This window comes from Apostichopus japonicus, chromosome 2, assembly GCF_037975245.1.
Source record: "Apostichopus japonicus isolate 1M-3 chromosome 2, ASM3797524v1, whole genome shotgun sequence".
In the NCBI taxonomy this organism is placed as follows: Eukaryota; Metazoa; Echinodermata; class Holothuroidea; order Aspidochirotida; family Stichopodidae; genus Apostichopus; species Apostichopus japonicus.
Window position 1 is genome coordinate 18,569,468 of NC_092562.1, and position 20,883 is coordinate 18,590,350.

The 20,883-nt window shown below is 38.4% G+C and overlaps 1 protein-coding gene and 1 long non-coding RNA gene across 2 annotated transcripts; both read right to left on the reverse strand.

Annotated features, from left to right (window-relative positions):
* Nucleotides 1-1,530: 1,530 nt before the first annotated feature.
* LOC139980904 (uncharacterized) lies at nt 1,531-8,831 on the reverse strand. The gene is made up of 7 exons (XR_011797728.1): nt 7,938-8,831; nt 7,373-7,571; nt 6,880-6,935; nt 5,105-5,303; nt 4,612-4,667; nt 2,837-3,035; nt 1,531-2,399 (listed from the first exon to the last, which is right to left on the reverse strand). It is a non-coding gene; the product is annotated as an uncharacterized lncRNA (long non-coding RNA).
* Nucleotides 8,832-10,939: 2,108 nt separating this feature from the next.
* Nucleotides 10,940-16,175, reverse strand: LOC139980920 (uncharacterized). The gene is made up of 5 exons (XM_071992967.1): nt 16,022-16,175; nt 14,499-14,666; nt 13,961-14,080; nt 13,536-13,676; nt 10,940-12,128 (listed from the first exon to the last, which is right to left on the reverse strand). Exons 1-5 carry the CDS (start codon nt 16,085-16,087, stop codon nt 11,877-11,879), a joined length of 747 nt encoding a protein of 248 aa, XP_071849068.1. The 5' UTR covers nt 16,088-16,175; the 3' UTR covers nt 10,940-11,876.
* Between the last annotated feature and the right edge of the window lie 4,708 nt (nt 16,176-20,883).

The window sequence follows — 20,883 nt, forward strand, 5'->3', positions numbered from 1 at the left end:
GGGCAAAACAATGAATCCAGCCGAGCAATTAATGTCAGACGCCCTCCACTTTATCCAACTTCTGATTCCTACATACAACATCTGACAACAAAAACAAAGAGAAAGTCAAATGTGTCAGAATACGGTGAAGTTTAACATCACAGATTCAGAAAATGATAGCTCGCAGACAAGACGTTTTAAACTACGATATCTCCTCAAGGTAATAATATGATTTCTAACTTCTTGGGGATTTTTTGTTCACAGAGATCTCTGTCAATTCGGACAAATTTAATTATTCCAATTAAGTAATAAGTCTGCTCACCTTGTTTTAGCTTGTTTTCCCAATTTTTTTATATTGTGGAAGGGGAATTTGTGAGAGGGGGGAGGTTGCAGGTGTTTGTCCCTGCTCTACCGCTCCAACCCACCCCCCCCCCCCACTGATTACGTCTCTGGCGGATGGTGGATGATAATTGCGTTGTTTGAATTGCGTTATACACCCCCAAAAGATGGAGTAATTCTTATTTTTGACAACAACAGAGAAAACAACTTCATGCTTAATTAATACGAGGTAACAATAAATGTCCAAAGTAGGTGCATATTTACTGGTACTACAGTTAGTAATCTGAGAAAACACGCGCGAATTTGTTTCTTTACTAATAGAAAGAAGATCAAGAGGGAAATTATAATCCCTGTCACAGACCATATACGAAAGAAACTAAACAAAGAAACTGCAAATCGGGCGGAATTCTAAAAATAACCCTCCAAAGCATTCGAAAAAGCTATGATAGGTCACTGCTGTTTTTTGGTTTTTTTGTTGTTGTTTTTTGCAGTAGAGCGAGAACACGGATAGTCCTGGTCAAGACGTTTGTAATGTTCGTTTCTCTTGCGTATTTTGATCTCTCACGAAGCTTCCACGATACCGTTACATGTTAGCAAGATCGGAGGCGCTCCTCCGCTCCATCGTATCAGCTTATTTCCATACAGAGCTAAAGTCTCTATGCATTGTATGGTGTTTCTACACAGCTCTGGGTTTACGTATGTTGCGAGGGCGCTTGTCCACTAAATTAAACTTGCCCGAGGATCTGTCCGTAACACACCAGTATCGAAAAGACTCCGAGGAAAATTGGGAGCGCACTTAAAGCATACACCACATAGCCAACGTAAAGGTGCTTTCGGCCTATACTGAAGTAGTTGCTTATAGTATACTAGGGTATTAACAAGACTAGAACACGCAGTATACACAAGGACTTAACGATTATCAATTTTTTGTGTACCAACTTCACGTGTTTGTGTTTAAGAAGTAAAGTGGTCATCCATTGTGCTATACAAAATCTTTGATTAGGCCATACAGACCAGTCCGCTGGCGCCAACAGATTTTTCACTATACCGAGGAAGTACCGGTGCGTCACGAGAAGAGATGTGTGACACCTTATATTGTTTCATTGTTTGGGCCCGTAGAATTCTCCATGGAACAGAGCCTAATGCTGCTCGACGGGAATATAGCTATCACGTTAGGCTACATGCACGGTTATTGCTAGGTAACGGGTGTCGTCTGCTGCCTTAAGCACGCAAACACATTTAAGGTAGCATACGCCCATTAAAAGCCCCATTGACTTACACACTAAATCACAAAAGTAATGTGGTCTCTAAGTCTAGATAGAAGTTTTCACTAGCTTAACGCTACCCATCACCGGATAGCTGACGAGTTGGCCTTTCATGGCACCATCAATTTTCCGTACCATGACCGTGAAAATTTTTTGCTATCCGAGCCGGAAGTTTTCGTCACTTGTAAACAAACCTCTTCACTCAGTGGTAAACAAATTTCCTACGCTGCTCCTGGGAAGCCTAAAGGGGTCTAAAATTGCCTCAATTGACCCAATGTTTTCACCACATGTACTTCCATTCATGCTCTTCAACATGAAAGCCACAAAAAACTAGATTATGATTGATAACAGGTCACAAAAGATGTTCTCCTGCTGCTTTTTGGCACTTTTCCTGAAGGAGAACAATCGAGCGGATTGATATAGACTCTAATAGGAGTATGCCACCTTAAGTGAGAGTTGAATTTTTTTTTTTTTTCCAAAATGATACTTTTCATAGTCGTCACAATATAAACCACAACAGAATTATATGCAATTATCATTTTAGGTCCATAAAGATGTATTTTCAGAGATTTCAGTATGCACGGTGCAGTGTGTAAATACACATATGAGCAATACTGTGTAAGCAGTAACCAGGTCTATGTCTGCAACAACACTTCCAGTCACCAATTTTGATAAGCTTGACCAATTTGGGTGCATCTATGATTCTTGCAGGTATTATTGGTATCCCTGATCACAATCCACTTGGTCTGGCTTGCCCTACCTGCAGAAACATCATCCATAGAAGGGTTAGCGGTGAGGGCTTTTTCGTCTCTGGCTCTGAAAAGTGATGAAAACTACTTTTGTTTAGCTCAGCAGATTCCTCACAAACTGACCCACAGGACATACCCCAATGTATTCCTGAACTGTTTGGAACATGTTAAACTGATATTGTATGTCACTCCAGTGCAACTGTTAAGTTACTAAGAATAAAAGAAGAGAATTGAAGGTGTTCTTTGCCAAAACTGGATCATCGGGATTTGTAAACAACAGCCTCACTGTAACAGTATTACAGCAGTCAAAAGGAAAGCTTACTGGAATGCTATCTAGATACACTGTTCACCTCAATAGCATATCCAGTCCATTTAAAGGTTTGTGCATAGGTTGTTACAATGTATTAAAGACAGTTATAAGAGAAGAGAGGTGGATAGGGGGGCATATTTCATGATAAAACATTCAAATTTGTTGCTCGGCAGAGAACAACGACGTCAAATTACCTTATTCTCCATTGGTGGCAAGCACTGGTTCCTATAGTTACTACAGTAGATCTCCCATGGAAGCATCAGGATATCTCTTTCTGCTGTCAGAGTTGTTTGGGATTTGTTGTTACCTCATCTAACCAGTTGAGTCCATTGATACCACACCCATTCAAAGTATATCGCTGTGCATGCTGAGGACTTAGCACATCAACTTTCTCTGAAATTGACAAAACAACAGAAAACTAATGAGGAGTGAATAGGCTCAAAAACCCCATGATGCACATTGGCAGAAGCAGAATATGCATACCTTTGTGGATTATTTGCTAAATAAGACTCAAAACATTCTCTGTGCAAGGTATTAGCCCTCAGCAGCCACTCCACTTAGGATACAGACCTCATACAACATTGTGCTACAGCTGGTGTAGACTTGGTCTAGGATACTAACGTAGCGCCATTATGAACCTGAGGCCTAGGCCTAAGCTAACAACATTAGGGGTATTTCATGCATTGAAACTGAGTTTTTGTCCTTAGTTAAACACCAGGTGCTTCCAGCTTTAGCAAAAATAACCTAAAGTATGATTACCATGTAATTTAGGTGCCCACAGATGTCAAATTTCACTGAACTTAGTCGTTCACGTCACACACACTGCAGGCTTTTTGGTCTGATTCTGAAGGATTTTGAATTTCGTGCATTTGGCACCTACTTAGCAGATTCAAGGTAGGAATCATACTACGGAAGCTTTGGTAGGTCAAGGCTTAATGACCCAATAGTTTATTGGGGAGGAAAACTGGTTAGAAATGCTCAGAAGGCTGTTCTAGTCTAATGTATGGACACGCACATGCTCTTTGTGGTACTTTAAGGCTGTAATACTAATTTATGCGTAAAAATCACCCAAGCGTGAAATTTTCTGACGTTTGCTTGAAAACCATTTTTACACACCATAGCAACTACTTTGATCCAAAATTGGGACTTCTAGCACTTAAAATGAAAAATTTGGCATTTTTGCTTAAGGTAGCATACGCCCATTAAAAGCCCCATTGACTTACACACTAAATCACAAAAGTAATGTGGTCTCTAAGTCTAGATAGAAGTTTTCACTAGCTTAACGCTACCCATCACCGGATAGCTGACGAGTTGGCCTTTCATGGCACCATCAATTTTCCGTACCATGACCGTGAAAATTTTTTGCTATCCGAGCCGGAAGTTTTCGTCACTTGTAAACAAACCTCTTCACTCAGTGGTAAACAAATTTCCTACGCTGCTCCTGGGAAGCCTAAAGGGGTCTAAAATTGCCTCAATTGACCCAATGTTTTCACCACATGTACTTCCATTCATGCTCTTCAACATGAAAGCCACAAAAAACTAGATTATGATTGATAACAGGTCACAAAAGATGTTCTCCTGCTGCTTTTTGGCACTTTTCCTGAAGGAGAACAATCGAGCGGATTGATATAGACTCTAATAGGAGTATGCCACCTTAAGTGAGAGTTGAATTTTTTTTTTTTTTCCAAAATGATACTTTTCATAGTCGTCACAATATAAACCACAACAGAATTATATGCAATTATCATTTTAGGTCCATAAAGATGTATTTTCAGAGATTTCAGTATGCACGGTGCAGTGTGTAAATACACATATGAGCAATACTGTGTAAGCAGTAACCAGGTCTATGTCTGCAACAACACTTCCAGTCACCAATTTTGATAAGCTTGACCAATTTGGGTGCATCTATGATTCTTGCAGGTATTATTGGTATCCCTGATCACAATCCACTTGGTCTGGCTTGCCCTACCTGCAGAAACATCATCCATAGAAGGGTTAGCGGTGAGGGCTTTTTCGTCTCTGGCTCTGAAAAGTGATGAAAACTACTTTTGTTTAGCTCAGCAGATTCCTCACAAACTGACCCACAGGACATACCCCAATGTATTCCTGAACTGTTTGGAACATGTTAAACTGATATTGTATGTCACTCCAGTGCAACTGTTAAGTTACTAAGAATAAAAGAAGAGAATTGAAGGTGTTCTTTGCCAAAACTGGATCATCGGGATTTGTAAACAACAGCCTCACTGTAACAGTATTACAGCAGTCAAAAGGAAAGCTTACTGGAATGCTATCTAGATACACTGTTCACCTCAATAGCATATCCAGTCCATTTAAAGGTTTGTGCATAGGTTGTTACAATGTATTAAAGACAGTTATAAGAGAAGAGAGGTGGATAGGGGGGCATATTTCATGATAAAACATTCAAATTTGTTGCTCGGCAGAGAACAACGACGTCAAATTACCTTATTCTCCATTGGTGGCAAGCACTGGTTCCTATAGTTACTACAGTAGATCTCCCATGGAAGCATCAGGATATCTCTTTCTGCTGTCAGAGTTGTTTGGGATTTGTTGTTACCTCATCTAACCAGTTGAGTCCATTGATACCACACCCATTCAAAGTATATCGCTGTGCATGCTGAGGACTTAGCACATCAACTTTCTCTGAAATTGACAAAACAACAGAAAACTAATGAGGAGTGAATAGGCTCAAAAACCCCATGATGCACATTGGCAGAAGCAGAATATGCATACCTTTGTGGATTATTTGCTAAATAAGACTCAAAACATTCTCTGTGCAAGGTATTAGCCCTCAGCAGCCACTCCACTTAGGATACAGACCTCATACAACATTGTGCTACAGCTGGTGTAGACTTGGTCTAGGATACTAACGTAGCGCCATTATGAACCTGAGGCCTAGGCCTAAGCTAACAACATTAGGGGTATTTCATGCATTGAAACTGAGTTTTTGTCCTTAGTTAAACACCAGGTGCTTCCAGCTTTAGCAAAAATAACCTAAAGTATGATTACCATGTAATTTAGGTGCCCACAGATGTCAAATTTCACTGAACTTAGTCGTTCACGTCACACACACTGCAGGCTTTTTGGTCTGATTCTGAAGGATTTTGAATTTCGTGCATTTGGCACCTACTTAGCAGATTCAAGGTAGGAATCATACTACGGAAGCTTTGGTAGGTCAAGGCTTAATGACCCAATAGTTTATTGGGGAGGAAAACTGGTTAGAAATGCTCAGAAGGCTGTTCTAGTCTAATGTATGGACACGCACATGCTCTTTGTGGTACTTTAAGGCTGTAATACTAATTTATGCGTAAAAATCACCCAAGCGTGAAATTTTCTGACGTTTGCTTGAAAACCATTTTTACACACCATAGCAACTACTTTGATCCAAAATTGGGACTTCTAGCACTTAAAATGAAAAATTTGGCATTTTTGCTTAAGGTAGCATACGCCCATTAAAAGCCCCATTGACTTACACACTAAATCACAAAAGTAATGTGGTCTCTAAGTCTAGATAGAAGTTTTCACTAGCTTAACGCTACCCATCACCGGATAGCTGACGAGTTGGCCTTTCATGGCACCATCAATTTTCCGTACCATGACCGTGAAAATTTTTTGCTATCCGAGCCGGAAGTTTTCGTCACTTGTAAACAAACCTCTTCACTCAGTGGTAAACAAATTTCCTACGCTGCTCCTGGGAAGCCTAAAGGGGTCTAAAATTGCCTCAATTGACCCAATGTTTTCACCACATGTACTTCCATTCATGCTCTTCAACATGAAAGCCACAAAAAACTAGATTATGATTGATAACAGGTCACAAAAGATGTTCTCCTGCTGCTTTTTGGCACTTTTCCTGAAGGAGAACAATCGAGCGGATTGATATAGACTCTAATAGGAGTATGCCACCTTAAGTGAGAGTTGAATTTTTTTTTTTTTTCCAAAATGATACTTTTCATAGTCGTCACAATATAAACCACAACAGAATTATATGCAATTATCATTTTAGGTCCATAAAGATGTATTTTCAGAGATTTCAGTATGCACGGTGCAGTGTGTAAATACACATATGAGCAATACTGTGTAAGCAGTAACCAGGTCTATGTCTGCAACAACACTTCCAGTCACCAATTTTGATAAGCTTGACCAATTTGGGTGCATCTATGATTCTTGCAGGTATTATTGGTATCCCTGATCACAATCCACTTGGTCTGGCTTGCCCTACCTGCAGAAACATCATCCATAGAAGGGTTAGCGGTGAGGGCTTTTTCGTCTCTGGCTCTGAAAAGTGATGAAAACTACTTTTGTTTAGCTCAGCAGATTCCTCACAAACTGACCCACAGGACATACCCCAATGTATTCCTGAACTGTTTGGAACATGTTAAACTGATATTGTATGTCACTCCAGTGCAACTGTTAAGTTACTAAGAATAAAAGAAGAGAATTGAAGGTGTTCTTTGCCAAAACTGGATCATCGGGATTTGTAAACAACAGCCTCACTGTAACAGTATTACAGCAGTCAAAAGGAAAGCTTACTGGAATGCTATCTAGATACACTGTTCACCTCAATAGCATATCCAGTCCATTTAAAGGTTTGTGCATAGGTTGTTACAATGTATTAAAGACAGTTATAAGAGAAGAGAGGTGGATAGGGGGGCATATTTCATGATAAAACATTCAAATTTGTTGCTCGGCAGAGAACAACGACGTCAAATTACCTTATTCTCCATTGGTGGCAAGCACTGGTTCCTATAGTTACTACAGTAGATCTCCCATGGAAGCATCAGGATATCTCTTTCTGCTGTCAGAGTTGTTTGGGATTTGTTGTTACCTCATCTAACCAGTTGAGTCCATTGATACCACACCCATTCAAAGTATATCGCTGTGCATGCTGAGGACTTAGCACATCAACTTTCTCTGAAATTGACAAAACAACAGAAAACTAATGAGGAGTGAATAGGCTCAAAAACCCCATGATGCACATTGGCAGAAGCAGAATATGCATACCTTTGTGGATTATTTGCTAAATAAGACTCAAAACATTCTCTGTGCAAGGTATTAGCCCTCAGCAGCCACTCCACTTAGGATACAGACCTCATACAACATTGTGCTACAGCTGGTGTAGACTTGGTCTAGGATACTAACGTAGCGCCATTATGAACCTGAGGCCTAGGCCTAAGCTAACAACATTAGGGGTATTTCATGCATTGAAACTGAGTTTTTGTCCTTAGTTAAACACCAGGTGCTTCCAGCTTTAGCAAAAATAACCTAAAGTATGATTACCATGTAATTTAGGTGCCCACAGATGTCAAATTTCACTGAACTTAGTCGTTCACGTCACACACACTGCAGGCTTTTTGGTCTGATTCTGAAGGATTTTGAATTTCGTGCATTTGGCACCTACTTAGCAGATTCAAGGTAGGAATCATACTACGGAAGCTTTGGTAGGTCAAGGCTTAATGACCCAATAGTTTATTGGGGAGGAAAACTGGTTAGAAATGCTCAGAAGGCTGTTCTAGTCTAATGTATGGACACGCACATGCTCTTTGTGGTACTTTAAGGCTGTAATACTAATTTATGCGTAAAAATCACCCAAGCGTGAAATTTTCTGACGTTTGCTTGAAAACCATTTTTACACACCATAGCAACTACTTTGATCCAAAATTGGGACTTCTAGCACTTAAAATGAAAAATTTGGCATTTTTGCTTAAGGTAGCATACGCCCATTAAAAGCCCCATTGACTTACACACTAAATCACAAAAGTAATGTGGTCTCTAAGTCTAGATAGAAGTTTTCACTAGCTTAACGCTACCCATCACCGGATAGCTGACGAGTTGGCCTTTCATGGCACCATCAATTTTCCGTACCATGACCGTGAAAATTTTTTGCTATCCGAGCCGGAAGTTTTCGTCACTTGTAAACAAACCTCTTCACTCAGTGGTAAACAAATTTCCTACGCTGCTCCTGGGAAGCCTAAAGGGGTCTAAAATTGCCTCAATTGACCCAATGTTTTCACCACATGTACTTCCATTCATGCTCTTCAACATGAAAGCCACAAAAAACTAGATTATGATTGATAACAGGTCACAAAAGATGTTCTCCTGCTGCTTTTTGGCACTTTTCCTGAAGGAGAACAATCGAGCGGATTGATATAGACTCTAATAGGAGTATGCCACCTTACGTACTAGTTGGGTGAAATCATCATGCGTAATAGGGAGAGTAGTATATTAGTACCACCCTGGAACACATCACATGACCCTCCATACATGGTACGCGCGTACGCGCTTATTTACTGTGTGATAGTTTCTCCAGATTCATTTACCTCGTTGAAACTTGCATTAAAGAGGAGCACCAAATTTAGATGTTCACCCTTCGAACCGTAATCATACACTGAAGTCGAGAGCCGCTCATACTTTCTCACGTTAGACCGTAGTGTAGTGGAATGGCGAGGTAGAATCGCCAAATTGAACGAATCCCTAGGATGAAGTTTGATTAAGATTCTACCGAGACATTACACAAACGGAGGGATTACGTGCCCTCCCACTTATTATTAAGATTACTCACATTATCTTACAGCCCTCCCTGATATAATGTGTTCTATAGCATGACAGCCTTTAAAAACTGAAGTCGAGAGCCGCTCATACTTTCTCACGTAATCCCTCCGTTTGTGTAATGTCTCGGTAGAATCTTAATCAAACTTCATCCTAGGGATTCGTTCAATTTGGCGATTTTCTTTTATACAACACGGATAGGATGGTGGCATACTCCTATTAGAGTCTATGTCAATCCGCCCGGATGTTCTCCTTCAGGAAAAGTGCGAAAATGAAATAGGAGAACATTTCTTTTGACATGATATCAATCGGGATTTTTGGTGGCTTGCATGTTGAAGTGCATGAATGGAAGTACATGTGGGTCAGTTGAAGCAATTTTAGACCCACTTAAGGCCTCCCATGAGCAGCGTATGAAAACTGTTTACTACTGAGTGAAGAGGTTTGTTTACAAGTGACGAAAACTTCAGGCTCTGATAGCAAACAATCTTCACGGTCATGATACGGAATATTGATGGTGCCATGAAAGGCCAACTTGTCAGCTATCCAGTGATGGGAATAGCGTTTAGCTAGTGAGAACTTCTGTCTAGACTTAGAGATGTACATTTAGTGTGAAAATCAATGGGGCTTTAAATGGTCGTATGCTACCAGATACATAACTGCAAATAAATTGGGATAATATTTGTAATTGAATTGTGACTCCCCGGGGATCTGGGAGATCGTGGAGGTGGGAAGTTCCGCCTTAAAGAAAGGTATGTATGTATACAGGTAACATACAGACTAAAGCTGTGAAATTGTTACCATCCAGAATGTGCCGTATTCATCCTTCAACAAGACTTCATGTAAGACAGTGGTGTAAGAGGTTTTTTTTACAACAATTAAGCGCTAAAATATACTACCTGGTGTCTACCCTCCTAACGCGTAATCTCAACATGAATCACTTGTTAGGCTAGTATTATGACCATTTTTTTTCTCTCAAAAGGTAAGCGAGCTACAGGGCCACCTAAAAGCTAGCTTAACGTAGGGATGGGTCAGAGGGGGTCTTCAGCCACCACGAGGACCGGGGTCAAGTAGGGGGCCCGGGAAATAAGGAGGGCCCTGAGAAATATCAAATGAAGAATAAGGTATTCTGAAATTCAAAATGTAAGTGTGGTTCAGGTGACACAACTGCCCACGTGGCCAAGGGCGGCGGAACCGGGGGGGCACAGGGGGCACGTGCCCCCCCACTTTTCCTCAGGGTTAAAAATGTGCCCTTTTTCTACATAAAAATTGAGGTGTCTCAAGTTAGCAAGAGGCCAGGGAACCGGAATGAACACTCGGGAAGGGCCGTTTCTGGCCATCTGAGGGGTTTGTAAAACCAAAAATTTTCTTGTACGCTCCGCGCCAACCGATGGTGGCGCTCGGCTCAGATAGTCGTGCATACAACTTTGGATATTGCAGAGCTAGTATGCATATTTTCTATGAAAGGGGTGGGGGGGGGGCGTTGATGGAGTGATGTGTATACGCAAGAAAGATAATATAATAAGAGTTATAAAGGGTACTAAATATAAGGCTACATCAGTCCAATCGAATTTCTGCAAAGTGCCCTTTGATGTCTGTGCCCCCCCAGATTAAAAGTGCTTCCGCCGCCCTTGCACGTGGCTCGATCTGGCTCACAAGTCCTTTGCCTATAAGTGTTAATAATGTAGCGCTACTACTGCACAAGGGGAATGAAAATAAATGCGTACACATGTGAGTTGAAAAATCTAAGGAAAATATATTCATTCAAACGGTAGTAAAATATTCATTGTGCATTGGTACATGAAAGTAAGTATGCACATTTATAAATCGAGAAAAAACCCACAACCCGTTAGACTCCATTATTAATGGCGATAATGATATGTAAAATACACTGAATATTCACTATTTTCCCCATAATGATAACCCACTAGTTATTCTTCATAAAGACTACATCATAGCAAATAAGTGTCAAGAGAACAAGAAATTAATCTTCAAACATACATAAATACATACACGCATACATACACACTGAGAGATGAATGAATTCTTAAAAAATATTATGCTTCCGTTAAGTTTTCAGTCAGTTCGAACAATTTCGCTATGCACTATATTACGTACTCTCAAATTACGCTTCAGAGCACTTGTACTGACAGCATTAACAGGTCCTATAACCTTTATCTGCTAGAAACCGGATTCATACTTATCATACGTCGATACAAGTGCTTTGAAGCATGACAAGAAAACTCACTATATAACAATTGTCTATAATTTCCTCCCTCATTACTGTGAGGAAGTGAAAAGAATTCTGAGAAAAGTAAATGTTATCAAAAGTCCCATTAGGGTGGCAACGACTGTGGTACTTCGTGGCATCAACTTAAAAATAATTTAACAGTTACAAGGGCTGGCAATATTTGTTATATGGAGATGTAACAGGTCAACACAGCAATAAGAATTCTGACTTTTAGTAACGTCACTATTTTAGTTTACGTATAGTACAGAAAGGAGTTATAAACAACCTGTAACTAAACTTTATTGTAAGAAGCCCCAATACACACCGATTCCTGTTAGTTGTAAGACAACACTATTATAAATTTTAAAAAGGGATTACAATGGTATTGTTTTAAAATAATTTTACATATGATTTCAACGAGCTTTTATTGTTAACTCCTCCGATTAACAAACAGTAATAAAGTATGTTTCGCAATCTGTTACTATCACCCAAAGTTCACATGGTACTACTGGTTCTACATTCGCTTGTTGTCTTACTGCCGCTCGCACAATCCGTGTATCTTGGTTGTTCATTGGCTCAATCCAGAAGGATAAACTATCAATACATTGATCAGCTGCATTGATTAACTTGAGGAAACCAGCTGGTATCGGTTCTAATTGTTCTGCATACATCCTTGCATTGGAATGATTCAGTACCTACATCGAAAACAATAATTCACTTTAAAGTTATATCGATTAAAGGCAGTCGCCTGTTCAAAGGTTTAGAAACCTAAGAAATAAAAACATGTAAATACTGTCCAAATTAACATTCCTATCAGAAAACAAGATGAACAATGTATTAACTTGAAATGATACATAGTAAAATTATTGCCTATGCAAGTTTCTAAAGTACAATTGACAATGATGAAATATTTCTGCTTTTAAGTTGACATCAACATATTGCGGTCATCTCACAAAAGTTTTGTTTTTCCTTCAGGGAGAGGGGTATTTATTGAGATAATTCATTATCGGACTATCAAGGCATAAAGAGAAGAAAATTTAAACAATGAGTTAAATTAGCAATTATTACAATAAATACAAATATCTTAAAGTAATCTTACGTGTTCAAATATTAATACATGACTGTAATTTATACATATCAGTTATTTAAAGGTGTTTTATTTTCTCTACTAACTTGACATTCGGGACAGTTAAAATCTGGAGATATTCGGTACTGAGATAACCCCAATCAATCTCTCTACATGTATGGGGTCTGACGGAAGATCATTAAGACATACCGTCCTCGGGAATTTCCCTAGTGGGATGTTTCAATCCACATCACCTATATATATATATATATATATATATATATATATATATATATATATATATCACCTATCACCTATATCACCTATATATATATATATATATATATATATATATATATATATATATATATATATATATATATAGGGTCAGTCAATATACATTATAGGTGAGATATTTCATCTTAACGCGTTTTGATTGGTCTCAAAGTTATTGTTTCGACAAACAAAGAAGATGAGCTTTATTAAAAATAGTTCTTTGGGGTCGCTGCATATGATGACGAATTATGACGACCAGCCTAGATCATTCGCATGAGCGAAGAGAGACCTGTGTGATAACATATATGCATATACCTATTTAGGAAAATGATTTTTAAAATGTTTTCCATCCTCATAATAGCAATGATCATATCATTCGAACAACCGAAAGACGAAACCAGTTACCTTCCCCCCTCCCTCCCTCCCTCCCTCTCCAACCAGCTTGGTGAGGGGAAATGCAAACACCTCCTGATGATGTTGGTTTGATTAGTCTCTGACCCAGTCTCTTGTTTTCGTAACAAAGAAATGGTGGCATATTTCTAATTTATCACTTTTTCGCGTCAGCAACAACTGGTTTAGTTTTACAAACAAACGAAGGTCGTCATCATGAATATATCAACATCCCACCCTCTCTCACCCTAAACCTCTCTCTACCTCCACCTCTCTCTCCACCTATCTCTCTCTCGCACTCTCTCTGTCTCTCCACCCACCACGCCCTCCTCCCTGATCCCCTCCTTAACGAAAAGGATATCTTTCTTACCTTATCGGAAGATGAATCAGCCTCTCGAAAGAAGAAGGGGAGAATATTGTCTAAATTATCCACAGACATATCTCCAGGGTAGTCTTCGAGTGGAGTGAAGTAGCAATTGTTGTTTTTCAGATCTTTAATCATGATGATGTTCTAAATCAAAAAGAGAAAGACAAAAGTAGAAATAAAGAATTCATAAAAGCTCTTGCGTTTCAGTCCTTAAAAGTAGCTGGATACCATGGAAACTCTACGCTCCCTATCCCTTCCCATGAAAAAACGCGAAATATCTGTAATAAATGCTTCAAGCTGATATTGATGCTTCAGTAGGTCTTATGGTTTGTTAAATTGTGTGGTAAGTTTGAGTCTTTAAATTTGATAATTTTGATAAAATGTTGCTACATGAAAAATTCATAATAAAAAAAAGCTATAAGTATTACCTTGTCATGGTCAAATGTGGCAGTATATCCGTCGTTCAAATTCTCTATGATCAGAATATTTCCCTCGACCATCATTTTTTCGTTTCTTGGAACGCCATCGAACATTTCAAAAGCCACTTCCTGTAAACAGAATAAGACAACATTCTTGTCAGTTTTCATTCATTAATTTACACCGACGATTAATTTACGCCGAGGTAACAACTGCATACATCGACACTTAATACATGTGCAAACAATGCACCCATTCTCCCTCACCACATCCAGTCCCACCATGAATCGTTGCCCACTCTTTTTCATCCTTCGTGCACCCTTGCCCACCCATATTCATCCTTCTTCACCCCAAGCCCCACCCTGTCACCGTAATATTTTGATAGTAAAACTCATATCGGTTTATGGTAATAATCAATCTTTCAATCAAAATTGTAGTCTTTCATCTGTGTGAAGTTTATTTTAATATCCGAAGTATATGCATAGCTTTCCTTTACCTTTCATATTGTTTTGAACTTAATTCTCGTTAGGTTCCTTTACTTTTACTTACCCTGATTATAACTACTTGATCTCCATCTCCCGTCGTCAAGTTGTTCACAACCTTTGGATTCTGCGCAGAAAACACTAGGTAGAACACTCCAAACGATAGCACCAACAGAGTGACAATTGTCACTGTTACGGCGATAACATAGAGTTTCGTCTTACTCGGCTGCTGATACTATATACAGTAAAAGGACATTTAAATTATTTAATGCATTCAATTGACCTTTTATATGTATATTATACTTGCGAAATAGGCAAATCAAATCAAGCCAAATCAAAAACATCATTTATGGGAAACTAGTGGGGTCAGGATGGCGAGTGGGTAAGGTATATATACTGTATTTACAACGTGTCCCATTTCTTCATATACTATTGTTCATGAAATATCGGTCAAACAGAAGGTATTAACATCCGTGTGTCTGTACGGTCCTAACCATGACGACCCGCCAACTTTCAAGTTCCATTTTCCAATGTCTGTAAGACTCAACGGGATTCCCTTGTTGTGGGAAGGGATCTTGATTTTGTCTTTATCTTAAATCCTAAATTATAGATGGTCAGGACAAGTACTTCGAGTTAATGCCAAGTTCATACTTAGAAGATATTTGACGAGAATTGAACCCCCAAATAAGGAGTCAAATATTTCCCAATTCATTGTAGGCTGATTTTTCTTTTCTCGAAGTTTTCTCTCACAATTTTTGGTAGGATTACCCGCAGGGTCACACATTTCTTCAATTAAATCTGATTAAGGAAGGGTTCTGGGTTGTTGTTTTTTATTGGTAGTTTAATAACTCCCTCCTTTTATTTATACTTTTTCGATTAAAAACTTTTATTGCGTCGTAAACAATCATTTTCGGTAGGATTACCCTCAGGGTCACGCACTTGTAAAATTAAATCTGATTAAAGAAGAGGTCTGGGGTTTTTTGTGGTAGTTTAATAAATCCCTCTTTTTATTTATACTTCTTCGATTAAAACTTGTATTGCGGAGTAATCTAATAGTATCAAGGATTTGAACCTGCCGCTTTTAGTGGGAATTCATAAAGCTTTCGATTCGTAAGGTTAAGAGCATCACATATGGTTCAGAAAAAGGCAAGTGCTAGTCGTTTACACACATGCATGGTATTTTACATCCATATATGACGTCAGATATATCAGACATCCAAAATAATTTCAAACTGTATGTAAACTAGTTTTACTTTCAAACCTAAACAACTGTCTTAACTTAATGAGTTACAATCAAGCTGTTTGATAACGTTGTGCCAGCCAAATGGTAGACATAAATCTCATAAGTTTTTAGTTAATTAGATTGAGACTATATACAAGTTTTAAATAAAATAATGGAGTAAAATACCGAACTTCAAGCTCTTGATTTTACAATACGTAGTTTATATATAAACGACTTTAATTATACAAAACCCTCATATGTTACAGACTATTCATTAAGTAAAATTGTTGATGATAAGGAAGAGTAACGTTGATCTAATACCGAGCAGCAGAAATAACGAAAAAGCTATTTGTTAAGCATTAACTTACCGTATATGCAGGAGGTGGGCTCATGGCCACTGGAATATCACCTTTAACTTGCATTTCTTGAGCCATCTTGATGAAACTTGCGGTCGAATTCTTGCAGAAGAACTGTAACTTTGGTGAGATGGAACGTCAGATGTCGTTTTCGAAATTGTCTTGAAGAGTCCATTTCGTGGCCCTTTTTATGCAAGTTTTCCCGGTCTGAACACAGTACCCTAAACCTCAAAAATGCTGCTGACGTAGGTAACGCTATCAAAGGGCTGGATCTTTTTATTTCTTAATAATATAACGCATAGTAGAAAGGCTTATTAAGAGTTTGGTTACCTGGGAATTTAGACGATGGTTATTGACGTAAACTACGATAATTACGATAATTTGCTATAGAAGAAGGTCATTTTTTGTGTGTTTTTATTATATTTTTGGCCTTGGTTTGTTGTATTTGCTTCATCCTTGAACCGTAACGAAATTACGGTACTCAGGCAACGCGTTTATGACTGTACGGAAGTGTAGAAAGGCCATCATTGTGATTAGTGTCACTGTCGTTTTAATGAGACAAAGATTCTTCAAGTTCAATTTCTTCATAACATTTATTGTATGAATAATGTCATGTTGAAGTTTGACCATTTGACCTTCGCCCCCCACCCACCCCACACCCACGTCTTTGTCAGCCTACTGCCTAGAATATGCCCCTTGAACATCCCTGAACCCAGGCAACTTACAGTGGTGGCCCAGGATGTTTGTGTTTAAGTCTGTTAGCGTCACTGCAGTAAAGTAAATCAAACCCCTCAATGTCCTAAACTCTTTGAAACAACCCTTACAGCAGGATTTTATCTTTGATTTTTTTTAAAGAGTTTGTCTCTGATTTACATAGAGCTAAGACAGCCAAGTAGAACCACTCAATTCCCTGTATACTAAATAATTATCCAAACAACATTTTGTTTGATTTCACAGGTTTAAGACGGCCAATTCAAAAAATATTACTCAACTCCCATTATTAGTTCATCGCTGCTATATGGGGAGGATGCTATACTAGTTGGTCAGTTGAGCCTACAATGGCATGTTAATTCCGTTGCCATGACAAATGTGGTCATGGTAATATTTAATGTCCCCAAGTAGCTAGTTTCAGGGATGCATCGGTGATAGGGTGACCAAGAGTGGTAGGGGTAAAACGTGTCAATGTGTGTGTGTCTGTTACATCTGCCATCTAAACGACTTTCTTCAAACTTGGTAGGTAGTAACCAATGAAGGGAACTTGTTTCAAAGGTCAAAGGATAAAGGCCAAATTAATTGAAGAGGATTTTGCCCTATATTTCCAAGGGGGAACATTGATTTTACTTGCAACCTTCACAACTAGGTGAGTCAATGTAAACGGTATAACCATTGCAACAATGTCCTGCAGACGGCTTTACCTTTCTATATTATTGTTGATTTAACCTTGTAAGGTGATTCAGTTGAAATGCTTGCTTCGTTATCAATGTTTTCTTCAATATATGCTACATGTTTGTAAAATTTATTATTTTCCTCATGCAGTGGATCAATAAATTGCTCAGTCATATAACTGACAGCGTATTATGCATGTATATATATATTTTTTCACTGTTCTTGATTTTCCAACTCATTACGATTTTCATTTATATATATATATATTCATTTGCCTTTGTCGTTTACCTCCATTTCATTAACATAAAGTATGTTCAAAGTAACTCTTTCGAGACCCGGCTTTAGGAATCACAAATGATTTTCGAGTTGATTAGCATCATGTTTGATCTCTAGAGTAAGGCAAAATATGTCACAAAAAACAGAACTAGTATTGTTCGATACAGGTGACAAAGGCCTACAGTGGAATTACGACCTTCCTTACCGGTTTAGAACTTCTGGACATACAATCAGCGTACATGGCCTAGTTGGTTAGGGTGTCCACGTACAAAGCGGGAGGCCCGGGTTCGAATCCCGGCGGAGGCTGGAAGTTTTTTCACTGTTCTTGATTTTCCAACTCATTACGATTTTCATATTCATATATATATATATATATATAATTTGGAGAAATGCTTCAGAAAGCCAGATTTACTACTGTGAATAATATTATATGATTAAAAAAATAAAAACCTATATTGGACGACGAATCATCTTAACCGAAATATCCCATTAACGTTTACAGCTAAATAACCTTCATGCGCTAGTGAGAAAATATTTAATTTTTTTTTTTAAATAATCGATTGCAACAAATCTTATTTTTGGTACTAATTCAGACAACTGGCAAGCATCCATTTATCCCCTACCCGCCCCCCCCCCACACATACATAAGAAATGTATAACCTTGTCGCTGACGTAAGTAAATGACAAAAGAACGGATCTCTTTTACCGTTTATTTTCAAAATTTTACAGGGGTAGTTAAACTTTTCGTGACGCAAGGTCAGTACCTGGGACCTAAAACAAAAAGTTATCGTAAATCTAATAATAGCCGAGTTAGTATAAAAAAAGATTAAATTTAATGCCTTACTGCTTTTAAGCAATTTATAACCTTGTCACTGACGTAGGTTATTGACAAAAGAACGGATCTCTTTTACCGTTTATTTTTAATATTTTACAGGGGTAGTTTAACTTTTCGTGACGCAAAGTTAGTACCTGGGACCCAAAACAAAAAGTTATCGAAAATCTAATAATAGCCGAGATGGTATTAAAAAAAAAAGTTAAAACAATTTCCTATACCGTTCAATGCTACGTATTCCATGCTAGAATACGAACGAGTATGGACTCACAATAAACACACGTCTGTTTAAAACATATATATCTCATTTATCCACAGTGGTACGAAATAAGCATGTTTAATGACATATGCATGTTATTGAAGCCTTGTAATCAAAGTACGAGTAACCAGATGGTTGTAACTTCAAGTACGCGTAACCATAAGCCGCCGCACACAATATAAGACAGAGCCCGACGCAACTCAATTCGACCCGGTCGTAAAATATTTAGTCGTGATGACTTATAGTATAGAATATTGGTGCCATACCACAATTATAGTAGTGTACGTCCGCCTGAATATAGTCCTAAATTGACATACTGTAGTTACTTCTTAAATTGAGGGCACTTTCTGATTCATCATCATTGTTTTTAATGCTTGGATGTTGAAGAGGATGAACAAACTACTGATGGTCTTAAAATCTGGAGGATTGAAGGTGATGTATCGCATTTTAGGAAATCCTGGGTGATAGAAGCGAGAGCTGTCAGATGGGTTGGGGCAACTTTGCTAACCGTTGACCTCTTCTGGCTCAAGATCTGAACGGTCATCATGGTTGCAAAAATTGTATGTGTTGTAAAAGCCGAAGCTATCAGCTATCATATGGTGAGTTGAAAACTCTGATCTATGCTCTAGCGGCCTAGTCGGAAAGTGATGAATTTGCGTCGGTTTGTGATCAGTCGTATAGTGTACGGTGGGCCGTTTAAGATGATAACACAAGTACTGTGACTTGCATTGACAGCAATATATCACGTTGCACCTTGTACAAATTATGATGCCAAAATGCCATATTAAACTGATGTCATAATTCTAATTTTAACTTTCGTCTCGATTGACTGAACATTAAAAGCTACCTCGGTACCGCATTCGTATTTTTTTCACTAACTTTTAAGTCATTGTGTGGCTAATACCACGGCTTGAAGTTTTTTTTATAGCGTTATTAACGATGATAAGTTCAGGTTGCTTAATTGTACACAGGCAAGAATACCTGTGGGATTCTTGGTTGGCGATGATATTTAAGATGTTGTGTAAAGTACAACTTGGGTGGATTTTGTAACCTATCGTGACCCCACTGCATCAGAAAAACATGACCTAAGCTAAAATCAAATATTAATAGAATAAAATAAACTTCGATAGGCTACAAATGAAAAAAGTGTCCAGTGTGGCTTTGAAGGAAGACAAAGCTCTTAAAAGTGTGTTGCCACATATTTGCAGAGGTAACATATTTATAATGGGAGTTGGATATTTTTGATTGACGTGGCTACTTTAACTTTTACCACAATCAGACAAAAATCCTGCTTTATGTGTAATTCTTGTAGAGTAAGATATTGAGTGTTTTCACTTGGTTACTTAAACAAAAGCATAAATCCTGAATCAAACATAAATGTTATTGCAGGATTCATGCTTCAATTCTTATACGAGAAGTGTGATTGTTTGATTTGGCTGAATTAATCTCTAAGAAAATCAAACACCAAATCCCGGTTTTACTGTGTTATTCTTTAAGTAGGATATTGAGTGGTATGAAAAGGCTGCGTTAACTCTATCAGAGATACAAAACGACTGCGAAGCGACTATTGATATTGTGAGAGCAGAACGAATATATCCCAAAAGACACAATAGGTTTTCACAGCCGATTCACACAGAGATTACAGTAACTACTGAAAATCTTAAAGATTTGTACCACAGTAAATACTGGATCGTGCTGACAAATATGTGTAATCCCAATAAATTCCAACAACTGGATTTGTTGGAACGACACATTTCCTCAGTTCTAACTGCAATCCTTGAGCACATGCTACAGAATTATAGCACGATCCAGTTTTTACTGTGGTACAAAACTGTAAGATTTACAGTAGTAACTGTGTAATTCTCTATGTGTATCGTGTGGTGTTCAACTTTTCAGACAGGTCTTTGAGTTTGTACGATGAGTCCCTCCTCAGTAAAGGTGTGAAGGCTGGTTTAACGGTCAAAGAACCAAACATAAGTCCTACTGCAGGTTTCCATTTTCAGTTCTAGGAGCGGGAGAGTATGGAAATCAACAAGAAAAAATCCTGCTTCGTGCGTATACTAAGAGCAGGATATTGAGTGGTTTATACTTTTACCCTGTTATGGCCTGGGTGAATGGGTA

Coding starts and splice junctions, on each gene's coding strand:
- LOC139980920 (XM_071992967.1), bottom strand. CDS start 16,087: ATGGCTCAAGAAATGCAAGTTAAAGGTGATATTCCAGTGGCCATGAGC. Junction 14,081..14,498: donor ATCAAGTAGTTATAATCAGG/GTAAGTAAAAGT, acceptor TTCTGTTTACAG/GAAGTGGCTTTTGAAATGTT. Junction 13,677..13,960: donor CCACATTTGACCATGACAAG/GTAATACTTATA, acceptor TTTTTGATTTAG/AACATCATCATGATTAAAGA.